The sequence below is a fragment of the Pristiophorus japonicus genome, chromosome 9 (genome assembly GCF_044704955.1).
Source record: "Pristiophorus japonicus isolate sPriJap1 chromosome 9, sPriJap1.hap1, whole genome shotgun sequence".
NCBI classification, from domain to species: domain Eukaryota; kingdom Metazoa; phylum Chordata; class Chondrichthyes; family Pristiophoridae; genus Pristiophorus; species Pristiophorus japonicus.
This window is the reverse complement of record NC_091985.1, coordinates 17,815,534-17,836,892: the sequence shown is the minus strand read 5'-3', so window position 1 is coordinate 17,836,892 and position 21,359 is coordinate 17,815,534. Positions and strand designations below refer to the sequence as shown.

The following is a 21,359-nucleotide window of genomic DNA, read 5'->3' as shown; positions in this document are numbered from 1 at the left end:
TCCAAGCAATAATATAATTTCTTCCAGTCCCTTATCTGCAGACTGTGACTTTTTTATGAGGTATGCTTCCACTGGTGCTGGCCCCAAAGGCCACCTTTAGCATTGGTATATCGGGCAGGCTATTCGACCGGGGGTGGCGCACCATCCAAGCTCTGGTGTGACAGCCACGCTGTACCAACAGGAGAGTCAATGGGTCGCAATCGGGAGTGAGAATCCCAGCTGGATTATTTACTAGTTTTCTCCTTAGCCCAGGAGAAGCCGAAGCCAATTGTAGCAACCTTACTGCTTCCCACCGTGCCACCCCATCTGGGTGGGGTCAGCTAACTGGGTGGGTTTCAAACTCCTCTGCGTATAATGACACATTTCTGCAGGTACCTGCTGTAAAACACCTCCAAAGGCAGCATCATAACACAGAAGGTAGAACGGCTGTCACTGTCGGAAGTGCCTTTTTATAGTGTTGGCACACAAAGGAAAGAAGAAGGATTTGCATTTATAAGAACATAAGAAATAGGAGCAGGAGTAGGCCATTTGGCTCATCGAGCCAGCTCCGCCATTCAATAAGATCATGGCTGATCTGATCATGGACTCGGCTCCAATTCCCTGCCCGCTCCCCATAACCCTTCACTCCCTTATTGCTCAAAAATCTGTCTCTCTCTGCCTTAAATATATTCAATGACCCAGCCTCCACAGCTCTCTGGAGCAGAGAATTCCACAGATTTACAACCCTCAGAGAAGAAATTCCTCTTCAACTCAGTCTCAAAATAAGGGGCCACCCATTTAAAACTATGTCCCCTAGTTTTAGTTTGTCCTATTAGTTTGTGAAAATATCCTCCCTGCATCCACCTTGTCGAGCCCCCTCATTACCTTATATGTTTCGATAAGATCACCCCTCATTCTTCTGAACTGCAAATATAGCGTCTTTCACAGCCTCAGGATGTTCCAAACAATATTGTTTTGGGTTTACTGGCCCTTTAACTGGCTGTGCGGCCCATTGAATTTTTCGTGTCTGTGCGGTTATTTACTTTGAAAAGCCCGTGAACAGCCTGCGCTGGACCGCCAGACTGCAGCACAGCCGCACAGCCACGCAGCTTAGCTGGAACGCTGGTCTCAGAGCGCTTCATAGCCAATGAAGAATTTATTTTTATTGAAGTGTAGTAACAAGAACTTGCATTTATATTGCGCCTTTAAACTTCCCAAGGCACTTCACAGGAGCGATTATCAGACACCGAGCCACATACAGAGGTATTAGGACAGGTGACCAAAAGCTTGGTCAAAGAGCTAGGCTTTAAGGAGCTTCTCGGAGGAGGAGAGGTTTCGGGAGAGACTGCTGTAATGTCGGAAAGAAGCTGTCCTTGGGATATCCAGCAAAAGACTCCTGGAATTCTTGGGTTGCTTGCTTCCTCACTCCGAAGTTGCTTTGTTGCTGTGACGTTCCGTTCCCGTGGGAAAAGGTTCGGTTGTGTTGCTCACGTTTTGGCGCTCCGTGCGGTCGCTGAGAAGGTGACGCGACTCTCGCGCCGTGACTTTGCGCTTGAGGTATTTTGTTAGGCGAGTGCTGCCCATGCTTTTTTGGGACAATTGGCGAGCTGCAAGGCATGGGTTGGCTGCTCACATCTGCCCACGCGGAAGCTCGCGCTTGTCTGGCTGCATTTACACAGTCCAGAGTGTAGCCTTTGACCACTCTATCCTTCTCCAACACCTCTCTACTGTCATCCAGCTGGGTGGGACTGCACTCGCCTGGTTCCATTCTTACTTACCCAACCGTAGCTGGAGAGTCGCCTGCCCCCGCATCGTTACCTCTATCCTTGGGGCCCCTCCTGTTTCTCATCCACATGTTGCCCCTTGGCGACATCATCCGGAAACACAGTGTCAGTTTCCATATGTACGCCGATGACGCCCAGCTTCCCGGATGGGGAGGCCTACCCACACAGTGCCGATTTGTTGGGATCACAGTGTGCCGACAGACGACTCAGAAAGCCGGGGGGTTCGAGTCCTACCCCAGAGGCTTGAGCACATAATCTAGGCTGACATTCCAGTGCCTGTACTGAGGGGAGTGCTGCACTGTCGGAGGTGCCGTCTTTCAGATGAAATGTTAAACCGAGGCCCCCCCGTCTGCAATTGGGAGTTCCCACTCCCGATTGCAACACCGGGCAGAACTCCCCTGCTCTTCTTCAAATAGTACGGCACTATTTGAAGAAGAGCAGGGGAGATCTGCCTGCTGTTGCAATTGGGAGTGGGAACTCCAGCTACGTTATTTTCGACCTTTCTCCTTAGCCCAGGGGGAGCTGAAGGAAATTGTAGGAACCCTAATGCCCCCCCCCCCACTCCCACCAACATCACAAACAGATTATCTGGTCAAGGAAAGAAAGACTTGCATTTATATAGCGCCTTTCAGGGCCACTGGACGTCCCAAAGCGCTTTACAGTTAAAAGTACTTTTGGAGTGTGGTCACTCTTGTAATGTGGGAAACGCAGCAGCCAATTTGCGCACAGCAAGCTCCCACAAACGGCAATGTGATAATGACCAGATAAACTGTTTTTGTTATATTGATTGAGGGATAAATACTGGCCAGGACACCGGGGAGAACTCGCCTGCTCTTCTTCGAAATAGTGCCACGGGGTCTTTTATGTCCACCTGAGAGAGCAGTCAGGGCCTCATCCGAAAGACAGCACTTCCGACAGTGCAGCACTCCCTCAGTATCATCTTCATCGTAGGCAGTCCCTCGAAATCGAGGAAGACTTGCTTTCACTCTAAAAGTGAGTTCTCAGGTGGCTGTACAGTCCAATACAGGAATTACAGTCTCTGTCACAGGACAGGACAGACAGTGGTTGAAGGAAAGGGTGGGTGGGGAGTCTGGTTTGCTGCACGCTCCTTCCGCTGCCTGCGCTTGTTTTCTGCATGCTCTCGGCGACGAGACTCAAGGTGCTCACCTCAAGTCTCCTTCCGTATAGCGCTAAAGTGTCAGCCTAAATTTTTGTGCTCAAGTGTCTGGAGTGGAACTTGAAACCACATCCTTCCGACCCAGAGGTGAGAATGCCACCCTCCGAGCCACAGCTGACACATTATCACGTTGCTGTTTGTGGGAGCTACCTGTGTGCAAATTGACTGTTGCGTGTCCCACATTACAAAACTTCAAAACGTACGTCAATGCCGGTATAGTGCATTGGGCCACCCTGAGGTCGTGCAAGGGGCTATATAAATGCAAGTTGTTTCTTTCGCTCATTGAATTCGAAGTGGCCCCCGCGATTGCGAGCGTGCGTCTTGCTCCGCTGGGGCCGGTGAGCGTCCCCTTTCTGCCGCTGCTCCAGTAACCAGTTCTGCCTGTTGCGTTCCACAGAGGTGCCCTGCGCCACGCCGCTGGTGTGCGGCTTTGGACGGCCGGTCGAGCTGGAGAAGGACGACTACCAGCGGGTGGTGTGCAACAACGAGCACTGCCAGTTCGGCAACTGGATGCACCTGCAGTGCTTCTACGAGTGGGAGAGCAGCATCCTGGTGCAGTTCAACTGCATCGGCCGGGCCCGCAGCTGGAACGAGAAGCAGTGCCGCCAGAACATGTGGACCAAGAAGGGCTACGACCTGGCCTTCCGTTTCTGCTCCTGCCGCTGTGGCCAGGGCCACCTGAAAAAGGACGTGGATTGGTACCAGACCCGGCGGCGACAGGACGACAAGAAGAAGAAGGCGGCGGCGGGCGGGGCGAGCGTCTGCTGCGCCAGATTCGGCGACCCGCTACCGGCCCCGCCGCCCGAGGACGGCAAGAAGTGCAAGCTCAACCGGCCGGCTAAGCCCCACGACTCCCAGCGCCGGCCCTCCATGGACCGGCAGAACTCTCAGGAGAAAGGCCCGGGCAACGGGAGCCAGGCCTCGGGGCACCGGGACCCCTTCCGTTCACCGTGCGGCTCCCCCCCCGAACAGTCCCCACCTCCTCCTCCTCCGCCGCTGCTGTCGTCGCCGCACCCCTACCTCTCGTTCTCCGCCAGCGTCCCCCGCGGCGCCCGGCACCTGGGCGAGTTCCTCAAGACGGCGCTGCAGGCCGAGAGCTGCCGGAGGCTGCTGCCCAGCGGCTCGCGGTGCGGCCAGCCCGACCTGGTCCCGCTGCTTCCGGCGGTGGTGACGGCCTCCTCCTCCACCTCCACCACCTCCTCCTCCTCCTCCTCCTCTTCCTCCTCCTCCCGCCTGGGGCCGCTGGACTCCCCCGTGCAGTTCCTGCGGCGGCTGGACCTGACCGAGCTGCTGGCCCACGTGCCCAAGCACAAGATGAACACCTACCACGTGCGCATGGAAGACGACGCCCAGGCGGGCCAGGGCGAGGAGCTGCGGAGGTTCATCCTGGCGGCACTGAGCGCCAGCCAGAGGAATGTGGTGAACTGCGCGCTGTGCCACAAGATCCTCCCCGTCTTCGAACTGTTCCCGCTGGTGGACGGGACTCTCTTTCTCAGTCCCTCCAGACACGACGAGATTGAATACGACGTCCCCTGTCACCTCCAAGGTAGGTCCCTGTGTTCCTGCTCAATTACATCGGATATACGGCACAGATACAGGCCATTCGGCCCAACCAGGCCATGCCGGCGTTTATGCCCCACTCGAGCCTCCTCCCGTCTTTCCTCATCTAAATCTATCAGCATAACCCTCTATTCCCTTCTCCCTCGTATGCTGGTCCAACCTCCCCTTAAATGCATCGATACTATTCGCTTCAACCACTCCCTGTGGTAGCAAGTTACACATTCTCACCGCTCTATCAAAACCTTTCATAATTTTAAAGACCTCGATTAGGTCGCCCCTCAGCCTTCTTTTAAGAGAAAAGAGACCCAGTCTGTTCATCCTTCCCTGAGATGTACACCCTCGCATTTCTGGTATCATCCTTGTAAATCTTCACTGCACCCTCTCCAGTGCCTTAATATCCTCTTTATAACACGGCGACCAGAACTGTGTGCAGTACTCCAAGTGTGGTCTAACCAAGGTTTGATTCAAGTTAAACATAACTTCCCTACTTTTCAATTCTGTACCTCTGGATATAAACCCTAGTGCATGGTTTGCTTTTTTTGAGGCTTTACTAACCTGTGTCGCAACTTTTAGTAATTTGTGTATTTGTACTCCGAGATCCCTTTGTTTCTCTACCCCACCCAGACTCTCACCCTGCAAGTAATAAGTGGCCTTCCTGGTTTTCCGATCAAAATGTAAAACAGGTTGTAGCTCTTTAGTCCGGAAACATCCCGGGTCTGGCATCAGTCCCGGCGTGGGTGACGTCCCGCGTTGTTGGCTGAGGTAAGCGGGCCGGGCAAGGAAAGGGATAGGCAGGCGGCTGACTGAGGCACCGAAGCTGGGCCTGGCCCCAGACTCAAACGCTCTCTTTCCCCCCCCCCCCCCCCCCCCCCCCCACTCCTCCCTCCCTCCCCCCATCACTCTCCACCTGCCGCTGCCTCCACCGCAGCTCAGTGGGAGGCTCGGGGCTTGGCGTCGTGCAGCTCAGCGCTCTCTCTCCCCGCCCCGCGCACGCGCAGAACGCGTCCGGGTCGTTGACAGCAGCGTTGTCACCAGTTAGCCTCCCGTGGTTCGGGAAATTCTCTGGTCCGGCACCGTTCCAGTCCCAAGGGTGCCGGACCAGAGAGGTCCAGCTGTATTGAACTTTATTTGCCAATTATAAGTCCATTCTGCAAGTTGTCACCCCCCCCCCCCCCCCTCAGCACTGACCATCCCCCCCTCAGCACTGACCATCCCCCCCTCAGCACTGACCGTCCCCCCCTCAGCACTGACCATCCCCCCCTCAGCACTGACCGTCCCCCCCTCAGCACTGACCGTCCCCCCCTCAGCACTGACCGTCCCCCCCTCAGCACTGACCGTCCCCCCCTCAGCACTGACCGTCCCCCCCTCAGCACTGACCGTCCCCCCCTCAGCACTGACCGCCCCCCCTCAGCACTGACCGCCCCCCCCTCAGCACTGACCGCCCCCCCCTCAGCACTGACCGCCCCCCCCTCAGCACTGACCGTCCCCCCCTCAGCACTGACTGTCCCCCCCTCAGCACTGACCGTCCCCCCCCCTCAGCACTGACCGTCCCCCCCCTCGGCACTGACCGTCCCCCCCTCGGCACTGACCGTCCCCCCTCAGCACTGACCGTCCCCCCCTCGGCACTGACCGTCCCCCCCTCGGCACTGACCGTCCCCCCCTCAGCACTGACCATCCCCCCCTCAGCACTGACCGTCCCCCCCTCGGCACTGACCGTCCCCCCCTCAGCACTGACCGTCCCCCCCTCAGCACTGACCGTCCCCCCCCTCAGCACTGACCGTCCCCCCCCCTCGGCACTGACCGTCCCCCCCTCGGCACTGACCGTCCCCCCCTCAGCACTGACCGTCCCCCCCTCGGCACTGACCGTCCCCCCCTCGGCACTGACCGTCCCCCCCTCGGCACTGACCGTCCCCCCCTCCGCACTGACCGTCCCCCCCTCGGCACTGACCGTCCCCCCCTCGGCACTGACCGTCCCCCCCTCGGCACTGACCGTCCCCCCCTCAGCACTGACCGTCCCCCCCTCGGCACTGACCGTCCCCCCCTCGGCACTGACCGTCCCCCCCTCGGCACTGACCGTCCCCCCCTCGGCACTGACCGTCCCCCCCCTCGGCACTGACCGTCCCCCCCTCGGCACTGACCGTCCCCCCCTCGGCACTGACCGTCCCCCCCTCGGCACTGACCGTCCCCCCCCTCGGCACTGACCGTCCCCCCCTCAGCACTGACTCCCCCCCCCCTCGGCACTGACCGTCCCCCCCTCGGCACTGACCGTCCCCCCCTCAGCACTGACTCCCCCCCCCCCCCCCTCAGTACTGTCCATCCCCCCCCCCTCGGCACTGACCGTCCCCCCCTCAGCACTGACTCCCCCCCCCCCCCCTCAGTACTGTCCATCCCCCTCCCCTCAGTACTGACTACCCCCCCTCAGTACTGACCATCCCCCACCTCAGTACTGACTACCCCTCCCCCCCTCAGTACTGACTACCCCCACCTCAGTACTGTCCATCCCCCTCCCCTCAGTACTGACTACCCCCCCCTCAGTACTGACCATCCCCCACCTCAGTACTGACTACCCCTCCCCCCCTCAGTACTGACTACCCCCACCTCAGTACTGTCCATCCCCCTCCCCTCAGTACTGACTCCCCCCCCCTCCCCTCAGTACTGTCCATCCCCCTCCCCTCAGTACTGTCCATCCCCCTCCCCTCAGTACTGACTACCCCTCCCCCCCTCAGTACTGACTACTCCTCCCCCCCTCAGTACTGACAATCCCCTTCCCCTCAGTACTGACTCCCCCCCCCCCCCCCCTCTCAGTACTGACTCCCCCCCCCCCCCCCTCTCAGTAATGACTCCCCCCCCCCCCCTCAGTACTGACTTCCCCCCCCCCTCAGTACTGAATACCCCCCCTCAGTACTGACTACCCCCCCCTCAGTACTGACTACCCCCCCCTCAGTACTGACTACCCCCCCCCCCCTCAGTATTGACCCCCACCTCCCAATGTAACACTCCTTTGTGTTATAAAGGAACATGACATGAACAGCAAGCAGGCACTTAACAACAACAACTTGTGTTTATATAGCGCCTTTAACGTAGTAAAACGTCCCCATGGCGTTTCACAGCAGCGTTATCGGACACAATTTGACACCGAGTCACATAAGGAGATATTAGGACAAAGACCCCGGCTTAGTCAAGGAGGTAGGTTTTAAGGAGCGCCTTAAAGGAGGAGAGAGATGCGGAGAGGTTTAGGGAGGGAATTCCAGAACTTAGGGCCTCGGCAGCTAAAGGCACGGCCACCAATAGTGGAGCGATGAAAATCGGGAATGATCAAGAGGCCAGAGTGAGAGGAGCGCAGAGATCTCGGCGTGGGTGGGTGGGGGGGGTTTAGGAGCTGGAGGAGGTTACGGAGATAGGGAGGGGCGAGGCCACGGAGGGATTTGAACATGAGGATGAGAATTTTAAAATGGAGGCGTTGCTGGACCGGGAGCCGATGTTGGTCAGTGAGCACAGGGTGGTGGGTCACCGGACATTAACAAAAAGCAGGCACTCAGCAGCTGGCCGCGGATGATAGGTTAATTTAATCTGTGGGTCCCTGCGTTGGATGACTTGTTTTGCTTCCTATCCCTTTAGCACTAAGACATCACCACGGCAACTTCCTCGGTGTTGCCGAAACTGATTCTAAACGCTTGTGTAATAAACCCAAGGCAACATGTGCAGGGTGTGATAGTGCTGTGGTTATGTTACGGGTACTGGTATCCCAGAGGCTGGACTATTAATCCTTGGAACGAAAGTTCAAGTCCCACCAGTGCAGATTTGAGAATTTAAATTCGCGCTTTCAAAAAAGCTGGCATCAATAAAAGTGACCATGATCATAAGTGTACAAGAATTGGGAGCAGAAGTGGGCCACACAGCCCCTCGAGCCTGCTCCGCCATTCAATAAGATCAGGGCTGACCTTCGACCCTCAACTCCACTTTCCTGCCCGATCCCCATATCCCTTAATTCTTCGAGAGTCCAAAAATCTAGCGATCTCAGCTTGAATATACTCCACGACTGAGCCTCTACAGCTCTCTGAGGTAGAGAATTCCAAAGATTCACAACCTTCTGAGGGAAGAAATTTCTTCTCATCGCAGCCCTACATTTTAAGACTGTGACCCCTGGTTCTAGACTCTCCAGCCCGGGAAAACATCCTCCCTGCGTCTACCCTATTAAGCCCCTAAAGAATTTTTCAATGAGATCACCTCTCATTCTTCTAAACTCGAGAGAATTATGGACCTAGTCTGCTCAATCTCTCCTCATAGGACAATCCCCCCCATCCCAGGAATCAGTCTGGTGAACCTTTGTTGCACTCCCTCTAAGAAGGTTTATCCAGGCGACACTGAGCGCCAATCAGAGGCATGTCCTTCAGGGAAAGAAACCTGTTGTCCTTACCCGGTCTGGCGTATGTGTGACTCCAGCTGTATTGTGTTGAAGGCGCAGCGTGGGATTCCCGATCAATATTTGGTGCCTTGCCAGCGCAGAGTTAGCACTCAACATTTTTTGCACCGAGAGGCGAGGCAGGAATTAAACCGGATCTTTTTGGCTACAACGGAATTGTTTCCGTGAGTGTAAAATCCATCGTGCAGTCCTGAGCTGCACCTGTGAGAGGTGTTAATCAGCAGAATCCATGTCTTGTTATTAACAACTTGCATTTAAATAGCGCCTTTAATATAGTATAACGTCCCAAGGCGCTTCACAGGAGCGCTCTCAAACAAAATTTGACACCGAGCCACATGAAATATTAGGACAGATGACCTCAGTCTTGGTCAAAGAAGTGGGTTTCAAGGAGCGTCTTAAAGGAGGAGAGAGAAGCGGAGAGGTTTAGGGAGGGAGTTCCAGAGCTTAGGGCCCAGGCAGCTGAAGGCACGGCCGCCAATGGTGGAGCGATTAAAATCGGAGATGCGCAAGAGGTTAGAATTGGAGGAGTGCAGGGATCGCGGAGGCTTGTAGGCAATGCTTCCCTCCAGGCTGCACGTGGGCGCCGCCATGCTGTTATCTGCAAGGTCCCACGCAGGCCGCTCGCTAGCTTTTCCATTGGAAATACCGCACATTGCGACAACTGTGGCTCGGTGGGTAGCGCTCGCGCCTCTGGATCAGAGGTTGTGGGTTCAAGTCCCACTCCAGGGTCTTGAGCACATAAATCGAGGAGATTCGGAGAGCTGAGGGTAGTGCCGCATTGTCGGAGGTGTGCCGTCTTTTGGATGAGACATTAAACTGAGGCCCCGTCTGTTCTCTCAGGTGGACGTAATAGATCCCATGGAACTATTTCGAAGAAGAGCAGGGGAGTTATTCCCGGTGTCCCGGCCAATATTTATCCCTCAATCAGCATCATTAAAACAGTTTATCTGGTCATTATCACTTTGCTGTTTGTGGGAGCTTGCTGTGTGCAAATTGGCTGCTGCATTTCCCACATTACAAGAGTGATCACATTCCAAAAGTACTTCATTGGCTGTAAAGCGCTTTGAGATGTCCGGTGTTCATGAAAGGCGCAATATAAATGCAAGTCTTTCTATTGAAATAAACAGGCTGATAAAATAAAGACAATATAGAGGGAAGAATGGTTGTTAATATGTCCTTACTATACAGTATAAATGCACACGAGGCCCATATTTGAGAGAAGATCACTCTGTACCAGTAACCTTTATTAGCCAGCACTGAAGTGATGAAGGAGCTTTTTCTTTTATACCTGAAAGTCCAGGCTAGGAGTGTCTCCCACAAGTTCACCCCCTTGTGGTCAATGTTCTCACGGTGTAGGTCAGTTTATACATGGGTTACAAAGACAGTTGAATACATGAATCACCTTCCCTGCCCCCCCCCCCCCCCCCAAAGTCTTATTGGGATCACAGGTTAAGTCTCTCTGGTGGTTTACGCTCCCTTGTAGAGCGCCTGAGTTGGGGCTCTGGTTGTTGGGCGCTGGCCTGAGTGTCTGCTGTTTGCGGTACCTCAGGCCTGTCCGGACTGCCCACAGTGACTGGGCTCTCCTACGCTTGGTTCCTGTGTTCGGTCACCAGTGGAGGAGTGAACTCTACATCGTGTCTTCCTCTGCTTGTTCTATGGGATTGCTGAACCTCCTTTTAGTTTGATCCACGTGTTTGCGGCAGATTTGTCCATTGGTAAGTTTAACTACCAGAATCCTATTTCCCTCACAGTGCCTGCGAGCCATTTCGGCCCTGCAGCGTAGTTGAGGACAAAGACAGGGTCATTGACATCAATACATTGTGCCCTCGCATTCCCGTCATGGTAGTCACATTGTGACTGGCGCCTTCTCTCAACAATTTCTTTCATGTTGGGGTACATAAGGGATAACCTGGTTTTGAGCATCCTTTTCATTAGCAGCTCTGCGGGTGGGACCCCTGTGAGCGAGTGTGGTCGGGATCTATTGGCCAACAGGAGGCGTGATAAGCGACTTTGTAGGGAAACCCCTTGGATTCTGAGCATCCCCTGTTTGATTGTCTGCACTGCTTGTTCCACCTGGCCGCTTGAGGCCGGCTTGAACGGTGCCGTTCTGACATGGTTGATACCATTTCCTGCCATGAAGTCCTTGAATTCAGTGCTTGTGAAGCATGGGCCATTGTCGCTGACCAAGATGTCCGGTAGACTGTGGGCGGCGAACATTGCCCGTAGACTTTCTACCGTGCCAGAGTTTGTGCTTGAATTGAGAATGTCACACTCGATCCATTTGGAGTAGGCGTCTACTACAACCAAAAACTTTTTTCCCATGAAAGGACCTGCGTGGTCCACATGGATGCGTGACCATGGCTTGGCGGGCCAGGACCAGGGGCTAAGGGGGGCTTCGCTTGGCGCATTGCCCAGCTGGGCACACGTGATGCACCTGCGAACACAAAGTTCCAGGTCTGCATCTATCCCTGGTCACCAAACGTGTGACCTGGCAATTGCCTTCATCATGACAATGCCCGGGTGCTCATTGTGGAGTTCTCTGATGAACATCTCTCTGCCCATCTGGGGCATGACTACTTGGTTTCCCCATAGTAGGCAATCGGCCTGAATCGAGAGTTCACCCTTGCGCCTGTGAAATGGTTTGAATTCCTCAAGGCATGCCCCGTACGTGGCTGCCAAGTCCCCATTCAGGACACATTTCTTGACTAAAAAAACATAGAAACATAGAAAATAGGTGCAGGAGTAGGCCATTCGGCCCTTCGAGCCTGCACCGCCATTCAATGAGTTCATGGCTGAACATGCAACTTCAGTACCCCATTCCTGCTTTCTCGCCATACCCCTTGATCCCCCTAGTAGTAAGGACTACATCTAACTACTTTTTGAATATATTTAGTGAATTGGCTTCAACAGCTTTCTGTGGCAGAGAATTCCACAGGTTCACCATTCTCTGGGTGAAGAAGTCTCTCCTCATCTCGGTCGTAAATGGCTTACCCCTTATCCTTAGACTCTGACCCCTGGTTTCTGGACTTTCCCAACATTAAAAAGAACATAAGAACTTAAGAACATAAGAATTAGGAACAGGAGTAGGCCATCTAGCCCCTCGAGCCTGCTCCGCCATTCAACAAGATCATGGCTGGTCTGGCCGTGGACTCAGCTCCACTTACCCGCCCGCTCCCCGTAACCCTTAATTCCCTTATTGGTTCAAAATCTATCTGTCTGTGATTTGAATATATTCAATGAGCTAGCCTCAACTGCTTCCTTGGACAGAGAATTCCACAGATTCACAACCCTCTGGGAGAAGAAATTCCTTCTCAACTCGGTTTTAAATTGGCTCTCCCGTATTTTGAGGCTGTGCCCCCTAGTTCTAGTCTCCCCGACCAGTGGAAACAACTTCCCTGCCTCTATCCTGTCTATCCCTTTCATTATTTTAAATGTTTCTATAAGATCACTCCTCATCCTTCTGAACTCCAACGAGTAAACATAGAAACATAGAAAATAGGTGCAGTAGGCCATTCGACCCTTCTAGCCTGCACCGCCATTCAATGAGTTCATGGCTGAACATGCAACTTCAGTACCCCATTCCTGCTTTCTCGCCGTACCCCTTGATTCCCCCAGTCTACTCAATCTATCATCATAAGGTAACCATCTCATCTCCGCAATCAGCCTAGTGAATCGTCTCTGTACCACCTCCAAAGCCAGAATATCCTTCCTTAAGTAAGGTAACCAAAATACAAACAGCGACAGAGTCCCGTGTCATACAAACAGAGACAGGGTCTAGTGTCATACAAACAGAGACAGGGTCTAGTGTCATACAAACAGAGACAGGGTCTAGTGTCATACAAACAGAGACAGGGCCGAGTGTCCTACAAACAGAGACAGGGTCGAGTGTCATACAAACAGAGACAGGGCCGAGTGTCATATAAACAGAGACACGTTCTATGTAACATATAAACAGAGACACGTTCTATGTAACATATAAACAGAGACACGTTCTATGTAACATATAAACAGAGACACGTTCTATGTAACATATAAACAGAGACACGTTCTATGTAACATATAAACAGAGACACGTTCTATGTAACATATAAACAGAGACACGTTCTATGTAACATATAAACAGAGACACGTTCTATGTCACATATAAACAGAGACACGTTCTATGTAACATAAACAGAGACAGAGTGAGTGTAATATAAAGAGTGAGAGTGTTTTGTGCGGTATAAACTGTATATCTGTTAATATTACACTACTCCCTGTTGCTGATCATTATACAGCGTCTCGTATAATGAACAGAGACAGGGATTAATGCAATATTAACAGATACTGCGTGTAGTGCTATATAAACAGGGATAGGGTCCAGTGTAATATAAACAGAGACAGGGTCCAGCGTAATATAAACAGAGACAGGGTCCAGCGTAATATAAACAGAGACAGGGTCCAGCGTAATATAAACAGAGACAGGGTCCAGCGTAATATAAACAGAGACAGGGTCCAGCGTAATATAAACAGAGACAGGGTCCAGCGTAATATAAACAGAGACAGGGTCCAGCGTAATATAAACAGAGACAGGGTCCAGCGTAATATAAACAGAGACAGGGTCCAGCGTAATATAAACAGAGACAGGGTCCAGCGTAATATAAACAGAGACAGGGTCCAGCGTAATATAAACAGAGACAGGGTCCAGCGTAATATAAACAGAGACAGGGTCCAGCGTAATATAAACAGAGACAGGGTCCAGCGTAATATAAACAGAGACAGGGTCCAGCGTAATATAAACAGAGACAGGGTCCAGCGTAATATAAACAGAGACAGGGTCCAGCGTAATATAAACAGAGACAGGGTCCAGCGTAATATAAACAGAGACAGGGTCCAGCGTAATATAAACAGAGACAGGGTCCAGCGTAATATAAACAGAGACAGGGTCCAGCGTAATATAAACAGAGACAGGGTCCAGCGTAATATAAACAGAGACAGGGTCCAGCGTAATATAAACAGAGACAGGGTCCAGCGTAATATAAACAGAGACAGGGTCCAGCGTAATATAAACAGAGACAGGGTCCAGCGTAATATAAACAGAGACAGGGTCCAGCGTAATATAAACAGAGACAGGGTCCAGCGTAATATAAACAGAGACAGGGTCCAGCGTAATATAAACAGAGACAGGGTCCAGCGTAATATAAACAGAGACAGGGTCCAGCGTAATATAAAGAGAGACAGGGTCCAGCGTAATATAAAGAGAGACAGGGTCCAGCGTAATATAAAGAGAGACAGGGTCCAGCGTAATATAAAGAGAGACAGGGTCCAGCGTAATATAAAGAGAGACAGGGTCCAGCGTAATATAAAGAGAGACAGGGTCCAGCGTAATATAAAGAGAGACAGGGTCCAGCGTAATATAAAGAGAGACAGGGTCCAGCGTAATATAAAGAGAGACAGGGTCCAGCGTAATATAAAGAGAGACAGGGTCCAGCGTAATATAAAGAGAGACAGGGTCCAGCGTAATATAAAGAGAGACAGGGTCCAGCGTAATATAAAGAGAGACAGGGTCCAGCGTAATATAAAGAGAGACAGGGTCCAGCGTAATATAAACAGAGACAGGGTCCAGCGTAATATAAACAGACAGGGTCCAGCGTAATATAAACAGGGACAGGGTCCAGCGTAATATAAACAGGGACAGGGTCCAGCGTAATATAAACAGGGACAGGGTCCAGCGTAATATAAACAGGGACAGGGTCCAGCGTAATATAAACAGGGACAGGGTCCAGCGTAATATAAACAGGGACAGGGTCCAGCGTAATATAAACAGGGACAGGGTCCAGCGTAATATAAACAGGAACAGGGTCCAGCGTAAGATAAACAGGGACAGGGTCCAGCGTAATATAAACAGGGACAGGGTCCAGCGTAATATAAACAGGGACAGGGTCCAGCGTAATATAAACAGGGACAGGGTCCAGCGTAATATAAACAGAGACAGGGACAGGGTCGAGTGTCATATAAACAGGGACAGGGACAGGGTCGAGTGTCATATAAACAGGGACAGGGACAGGGTCGAGTGTCATATAAACAGGGACAGGGTCGAGTGTCATATAAACAGAGACAGGGTCGAGTGTCATATAAACAGAGACAGGGTCGAGTGTCATATAAACAGAGACAGGGTCGAGTGTCATATAAACAGAGACAGGGTCGAGTGTCATATAAACAGAGACAGGGTCGAGTGTCATATAAACAGAGACAGGGTCGAGTGTCATATAACCAGAGACAGGGTCGAGTGTCATATAAGCAGAGACAGAGTCGAGTGTAATATAACCAGAGACAGGGTCGAGTGTCATATAACCAGAGACAGGGTCTAGTGTCATATAACCAGAGACAGGGTCTAGTGTAATATAACCAGAGACAGGGTCGAGTGTCATATAACCAGAGACAGGGTCTAGTGTCATATAACCAGAGACAGGGTCTAGCGTCATATAAACAGAGACAGGGTCTAGCGTCATATAAACAGAGACAGGGTCTAGCGTCATATAACCAGAGACAGGGTCTAGCGTCATATAACCAGAGACAGGGTCTAGCGTCATATAAACAGAGACAGGGTCTAGCGTCATATAACCAGAGACAGGGTCTAGTGTAATATAACCAGAGACAGGGTCTAGTGTAATATAACCAGAGACAGGGTCGAGTGTCATATAACCAGAGACAGGGTCTAGTGTCATATAACCAGAGACAGGGTCTAGTGTAATATAACCAGAGACAGGGTCGAGTGTCATATAACCAGAGACAGGGTCTAGCGTCATATAACCAGAGACAGGGTCTAGCGTCATATAAACAGGGACAGGGTCTAGCGTCATATAAACAGAGACAGGGTCCAGCGTAATATAAACAGGGACAGGGTCCAGCGTAATATAAACAGGGACAGGGTCCAGCGTAATATAAACAGGGACAGGGTCCAGCGTAATATAAACAGGGACAGGGTCCAGCGTAATATAAACAGGGACAGGGTCCAGCGTAATATAAACAGGGACAAGGTCCAGCGTAATATAAACAGAGACAGGGTCGAGCGTCATATAAACAGAGACAGGGTCGAGCGTCATATAAACAGAGACAGGGTCGAGCGTCATATAAACAGAGACAGGGTCGAGTGTCATATAAACAGAGACAGGGTCGAGTGTCATATAAACAGAGACAGGGTCGAGTGTCATATAAACAGAGACAGGGTCGAGTGTCATATAAACAGAGACAGGGTCGAGTGTCATAGAAACAGAGACAGGGTCGAGTGTCATATAAACAGAGACAGGGTCGAGTGTCATATAAAGAGAGACAGGGTCCAGCGTAATATAAAGAGAGACAGGGTCCAGCGTAATATAAAGAGAGACAGGGTCCAGCGTAATATAAAGAGAGACAGGGTCCAGCGTAATATAAAGAGAGACAGGGTCCAGCGTAATATAAAGAGAGACAGGGTCCAGCGTAATATAAAGAGAGACAGGGTCCAGCGTAATATAAAGAGAGACAGGGTCCAGCGTAATATAAAGAGAGACAGGGTCCAGCGTAATATAAACAGAGACAGGGTCCAGCGTAATATAAACAGAGACAGGGTCCAGCGTAATATAAACAGAGACAGGGTCCAGCGTAATATAAACAGAGACAGGGTCCAGCGTAATATAAACAGAGACAGGGTCCAGCGTAATATAAACAGACAGGGTCCAGCGTAATATAAACAGGGACAGGGTCCAGCGTAATATAAACAGGGACAGGGTCCAGCGTAATATAAACAGGGACAGGGTCCAGCGTAATATAAACAGGGACAGGGTCCAGCGTAATATAAACAGGGACAGGGTCCAGCGTAATATAAACAGAGACAGGGACAGGGTCGAGTGTCATATAAACAGAGACAGGGTCGAGTGTCATATAAACAGAGACAGGGTCGAGTGTCATATAAACAGAGACAGGGTCGAGTGTCATATAAACAGAGACAGGGTCGAGTGTCATATAAACAGAGACAGGGTCGAGTGTCATATAAACAGAGACAGGGTCGAGTGTCATATAAACAGAGACAGGGTCGAGTGTCATAGAAACAGAGACAGGGTCGAGTGTCATAGAAACAGAGACAGGGTCGAGTGTCATATAAACAGAGACAGGGTCGAGTGTCATATAAACAGAGACAGGGTCGAGTGTCATATAAACAGAGACAGGGTCGAGTGTCATATAAACAGAGACAGGGTCGAGTGTCATATAAACAGAGACAGGGTCGAGTGTCATATAAACAGAGACAGGGTCGAGTGTAATATAACCAGAGACAGGGTCGAGTGTCATATAAACAGAGACAGGGTCGAGTGTCATATAAACAGAGACAGGGTCGAGTGTCATATAAACAGAGACAGGGTCGAGTGTCATATAAACAGAGACAGGGTCGAGTGTCATATAAACAGAGACAGGGTCGAGTGTCATATAACCAGAGACAGGGTCGAGTGTAATATAACCAGAGACAGGGTCGAGTGTCATATAACCAGAGACAGGGTCTAGTGTCATATAACCAGAGACAGGGTCTAGTGTAATATAACCAGAGACAGGGTCGAGTGTCATATAACCAGAGACAGGGTCTAGTGTCATATAACCAGAGACAGGGTCTAGTGTCATATAACCAGAGACAGGGTCTAGCGTCATATAAACAGAGACAGGGTCTAGCGTCATATAAACAGAGACAGGGTCTAGCGTCATATAACCAGAGACAGGGTCTAGTGTCATATAACCAGAGACAGGGTCTAGCGTCATATAACCAGAGACAGGGTCGAGTGTCATATAACCAGAGACAGGGTCTAGTGTCATATAACCAGAGACAGGGTCTAGTGTAATATAACCAGAGACAGGGTCTAGTGTCATATAACCAGAGACAGGGTCTAGCGTCATATAAACAGGGACAGGGTCTAGCGTCATATAAACAGAGACAGGGTCCAGCGTAATATAAACAGGGACAGGGTCCAGCGTAATATAAACAGGGACAGGGTCCAGCGTAATATAAACAGGGACAGGGTCCAGCGTAATATAAACAGGGACAGGGTCCAGCGTAATATAAACAGGGACAGGGTCCAGCGTAATATAAACAGGGACAGGGTCCAGCGTAATATAAACAGGGACAGGGTCCAGCGTAATATAAACAGGGACAGGGTCCAGCGTAATATAAACAGGGACAGGGTCCAGCGTAATATAAACAGGGACAGGGTCCAGCGTAATATAAACAGAGACAGGGTCCAGCGTAATATAAACAGAGACAGGGTCCAGCGTAATATAAACAGAGACAGGGTCGAGCGTCATATAAACAGAGACAGGGTCGAGCGTCATATAAACAGAGACAGGGTCGAGCGTCATATAAACAGAGACAGGGTCGAGCGTCATATAAACAGAGACAGGGTCGAGCGTCATATAAACAGAGACAGGGTCGAGCGTCATATAAACAGAGACAGGGTCGAGCGTCATATAAACAGAGACAGGGTCGAGCGTCATATAAACAGAGACAGGGTCGAGCGTCATATAAACAGAGACAGGGTCGAGTGTCATATAAACAGAGACAGGGTCGAGTGTCATATAAACAGAGACAGGGTCGAGTGTCATATAAACAGAGACAGGGTCGAGTGTCATATAAACAGAGACAGGGTCGAGTGTCATATAAACAGAGACAGGGTCGAGTGTCATATAAACAGAGACAGGGTCGAGTGTCATATAACCAGAGACAGGGTCGAGTGTCATATAACCAGAGACAGGGTCGAGTGTAATATAACCAGAGACAGGGTCGAGTGTCATATAACCAGACACAGGGTCGAGTGTAATATAACCAGAGACAGGGTCGAGTGTCATATAACCAGAGACAGGGTCTAGTGTCATATAACCAGAGACAGGGTCTAGTGTAATATAACCAGAGACAGGGTCGAGTGTCATATAACCAGAGACAGGGTCTAGCGTCATATAAACAGAGACAGGGTCTAGCGTCATATAAACAGAGACAGGGTCTAGCGTCATATAAACAGAGACAGGGTCTAGCGTCATATAAACAGAGACAGGGTCTAGCGTCATATAAACAGAGACAGGGTCTAGCGTCATATAAACAGAGACAGGGTCTAGCGTCATATAAACAGAGACAGGGTCTAGCGTCATATAAACAGAGACAGGGTCTAGCGTCATATAAACAGAGACAGGGTCTAGCGTCATATAAACAGAGACAGGGTCTAGCGTCATACAAACAGAGACAGGGCCGAGTGTAATACAAACAGAGACAGGGCCGAGTGTCATACAAACAGAGACAGGGCCGAGTGTCATACAAACAGAGACAGGGTCTAGCGTCATATAAACAGAGACAGGGTCTAGCGTCATACAAACAGAGACAGGGCCGAGTGTCATACAAACAGAGACAGGGCCGAGTGTCATATAAACAGAGACCCGTTCTATGTAACATATAAACAGAGACACGTTCTATGTAACATATAAACAGAGACACGTTCTATGTAACATATAAACAGAGACACGTTCTATGTAACATATAAACAGAGACACGTTCTATGTAACATATAAACAGAGACACGTTCTATGTAACATATAAACAGAGACACGTTCTATGTAACATATAAACAGAGACACGTTCTATGTAACATAAACAGAGACAGAGTGAGTGTAATATAAAGAGTGAGAGTGTTTTGTGCAGTATAAACTGTATATCTGTTAATATTACACTACTCCCTGTTGCTGATCATTATACAGCGTCTCGTATAATGAACAGAGACAGGGATTAATGCAATATTAACAGATACTGCGTGTAGTGCTATATAAACAGGGACAGGGTCCAGTGTAATATAAACAGAGTCCAGCGTAATATAAACAGAGATAGGGTCCAGCGTAATATAAACAGGGACAGGGTCCAGCGTAATATAAACAGAGACAGGGTCCAGCGTAATATAAACAGAGACAGGGTCCAGCGTAATATAAACAGGGACAGGGTCCAGCGTAATATAAACAGAGACAGGGTCCAGCGTAATATAAACAGAGACAGGGTCCAGCGTAATATAAACAGAGACAGGGTCCAGCGTAATATAAACAGGGACAGGGTCCAGCGTAATATAAACAGGGACAGGGTCCAGCGTAATATAAACAGGGACAGAGTCCAGCGTAATATAAACAGGGACAGAGTCCAGCGTAATATAAACAGGGACAGGGTCCAGCGTAATATAAAAAGAGACAGGGTCCAGCGTAATGTAAAAAGAGACAGGGTCCAGCGTAATATAAAAAGAGACAGGGTCCAGCGTAATATAAAAAGAGACAGGGTCCAGCGTAATATAAACAGGGACAGGGTCCAGCGTAACACAAACAGGGACAGGGTCCAGCGTAATACAAACAGGGACAGGGTCCAGCGTGATATAAACGGAGACAGGATCTAGCGTGATATAAACGGAGACAGGGTCGAGTGTAATATAAACAGGGACAGGGTCGAATGTCATATAAACACTCGCCAGCTCCTGAGTCATGTAAGCTGAGGTTAGGTCCAATTTTGAAAAATGTTTTCCACCGATAGCGTCGCAAAGAGGTCCTCCGCACTCTGTAGCGGGTACTGGTCTTGGAGTGACACCCGATTGATGGTGGCCTTGTAATCACCACATATCCTGACTGACTCATCTGCCTTGAGCACTGGCACAATCAGGCTCATCCAGTCACTGAATTCAACTGGCGAGATGATGCCTTCCCTTAGCAGGCGGTCCAATTTGCCTTCTATCTTTTCCCGCATCACGTATGGCACCGCTCTGGCCTTATGGTGTACTGGCCTGGCGTCCGGATTTATGTGAATCACTACCTTGGTCCTCATGAAAGTGCCAATGCCGGGTTGAAATAGTGAGTTAAATTTGTCCAGGACCTGTGAGCATGATATTCGTTCCACAGAAGAAATTGCATTGACATCACCCCATTTCCAGTTTATGACAGCAAGCCAACTCCTCCCCAGCAGTGCGGGACCGTCCCCCGGGACAATCCAGAGTGGCAACTGTTCTCCGAATCTTTGTGGGTCACGACTACCTTGACGCTGCCTAGCACCGAAATGATCTCCTTTGTATATTTTCGTAGTGGTGCATCAATTGGCAATAATTTTAGCCTCCTGGCCTTGGATGCCCACAACTTGTCGAACTGTTTGATACTCATCAGGGACTGGCTGGCCCCTGTGTCTAGCTCCATTGATACTGGGATGCCATTGAGGAGCACTTTCATCATTATCGGTGGCGTCCTGGTGTATGAACTGTATATGTGCTCCACGTGAACTCGCTGAACTTCAGCTTCCAGCGATTTCCCCCAGTGTCCATTTGGCCTCGTAGGGCTTGCATAGGGCCCGTCCTCCTCGTACATCAACCTGGCTGCAGGCTTCCTGCACATACGTGCCAAGTGACCGCTGACGTTGCAGTTTCTGCAGGTATAT

General features: G+C 50.7%; 1 protein-coding gene across 4 annotated transcripts in view; it reads left to right on the top strand.

The window, feature by feature from the left end:
- Nucleotides 1-21,359, top strand: part of heca (hdc homolog, cell cycle regulator) — a 56,731-nt gene that overhangs the window by 994 nt on the left and 34,378 nt on the right. For all 4 annotated transcript variants that reach the window (XM_070888640.1, XM_070888641.1, XM_070888643.1 and 1 more), the window contains exon 2: nt 3,338-4,486. In XM_070888640.1, the coding sequence (XP_070744741.1) occupies nt 3,338-4,486 (1,149 nt within the window). The remainder of the gene's footprint in view (nt 1-3,337; nt 4,487-21,359) is intronic.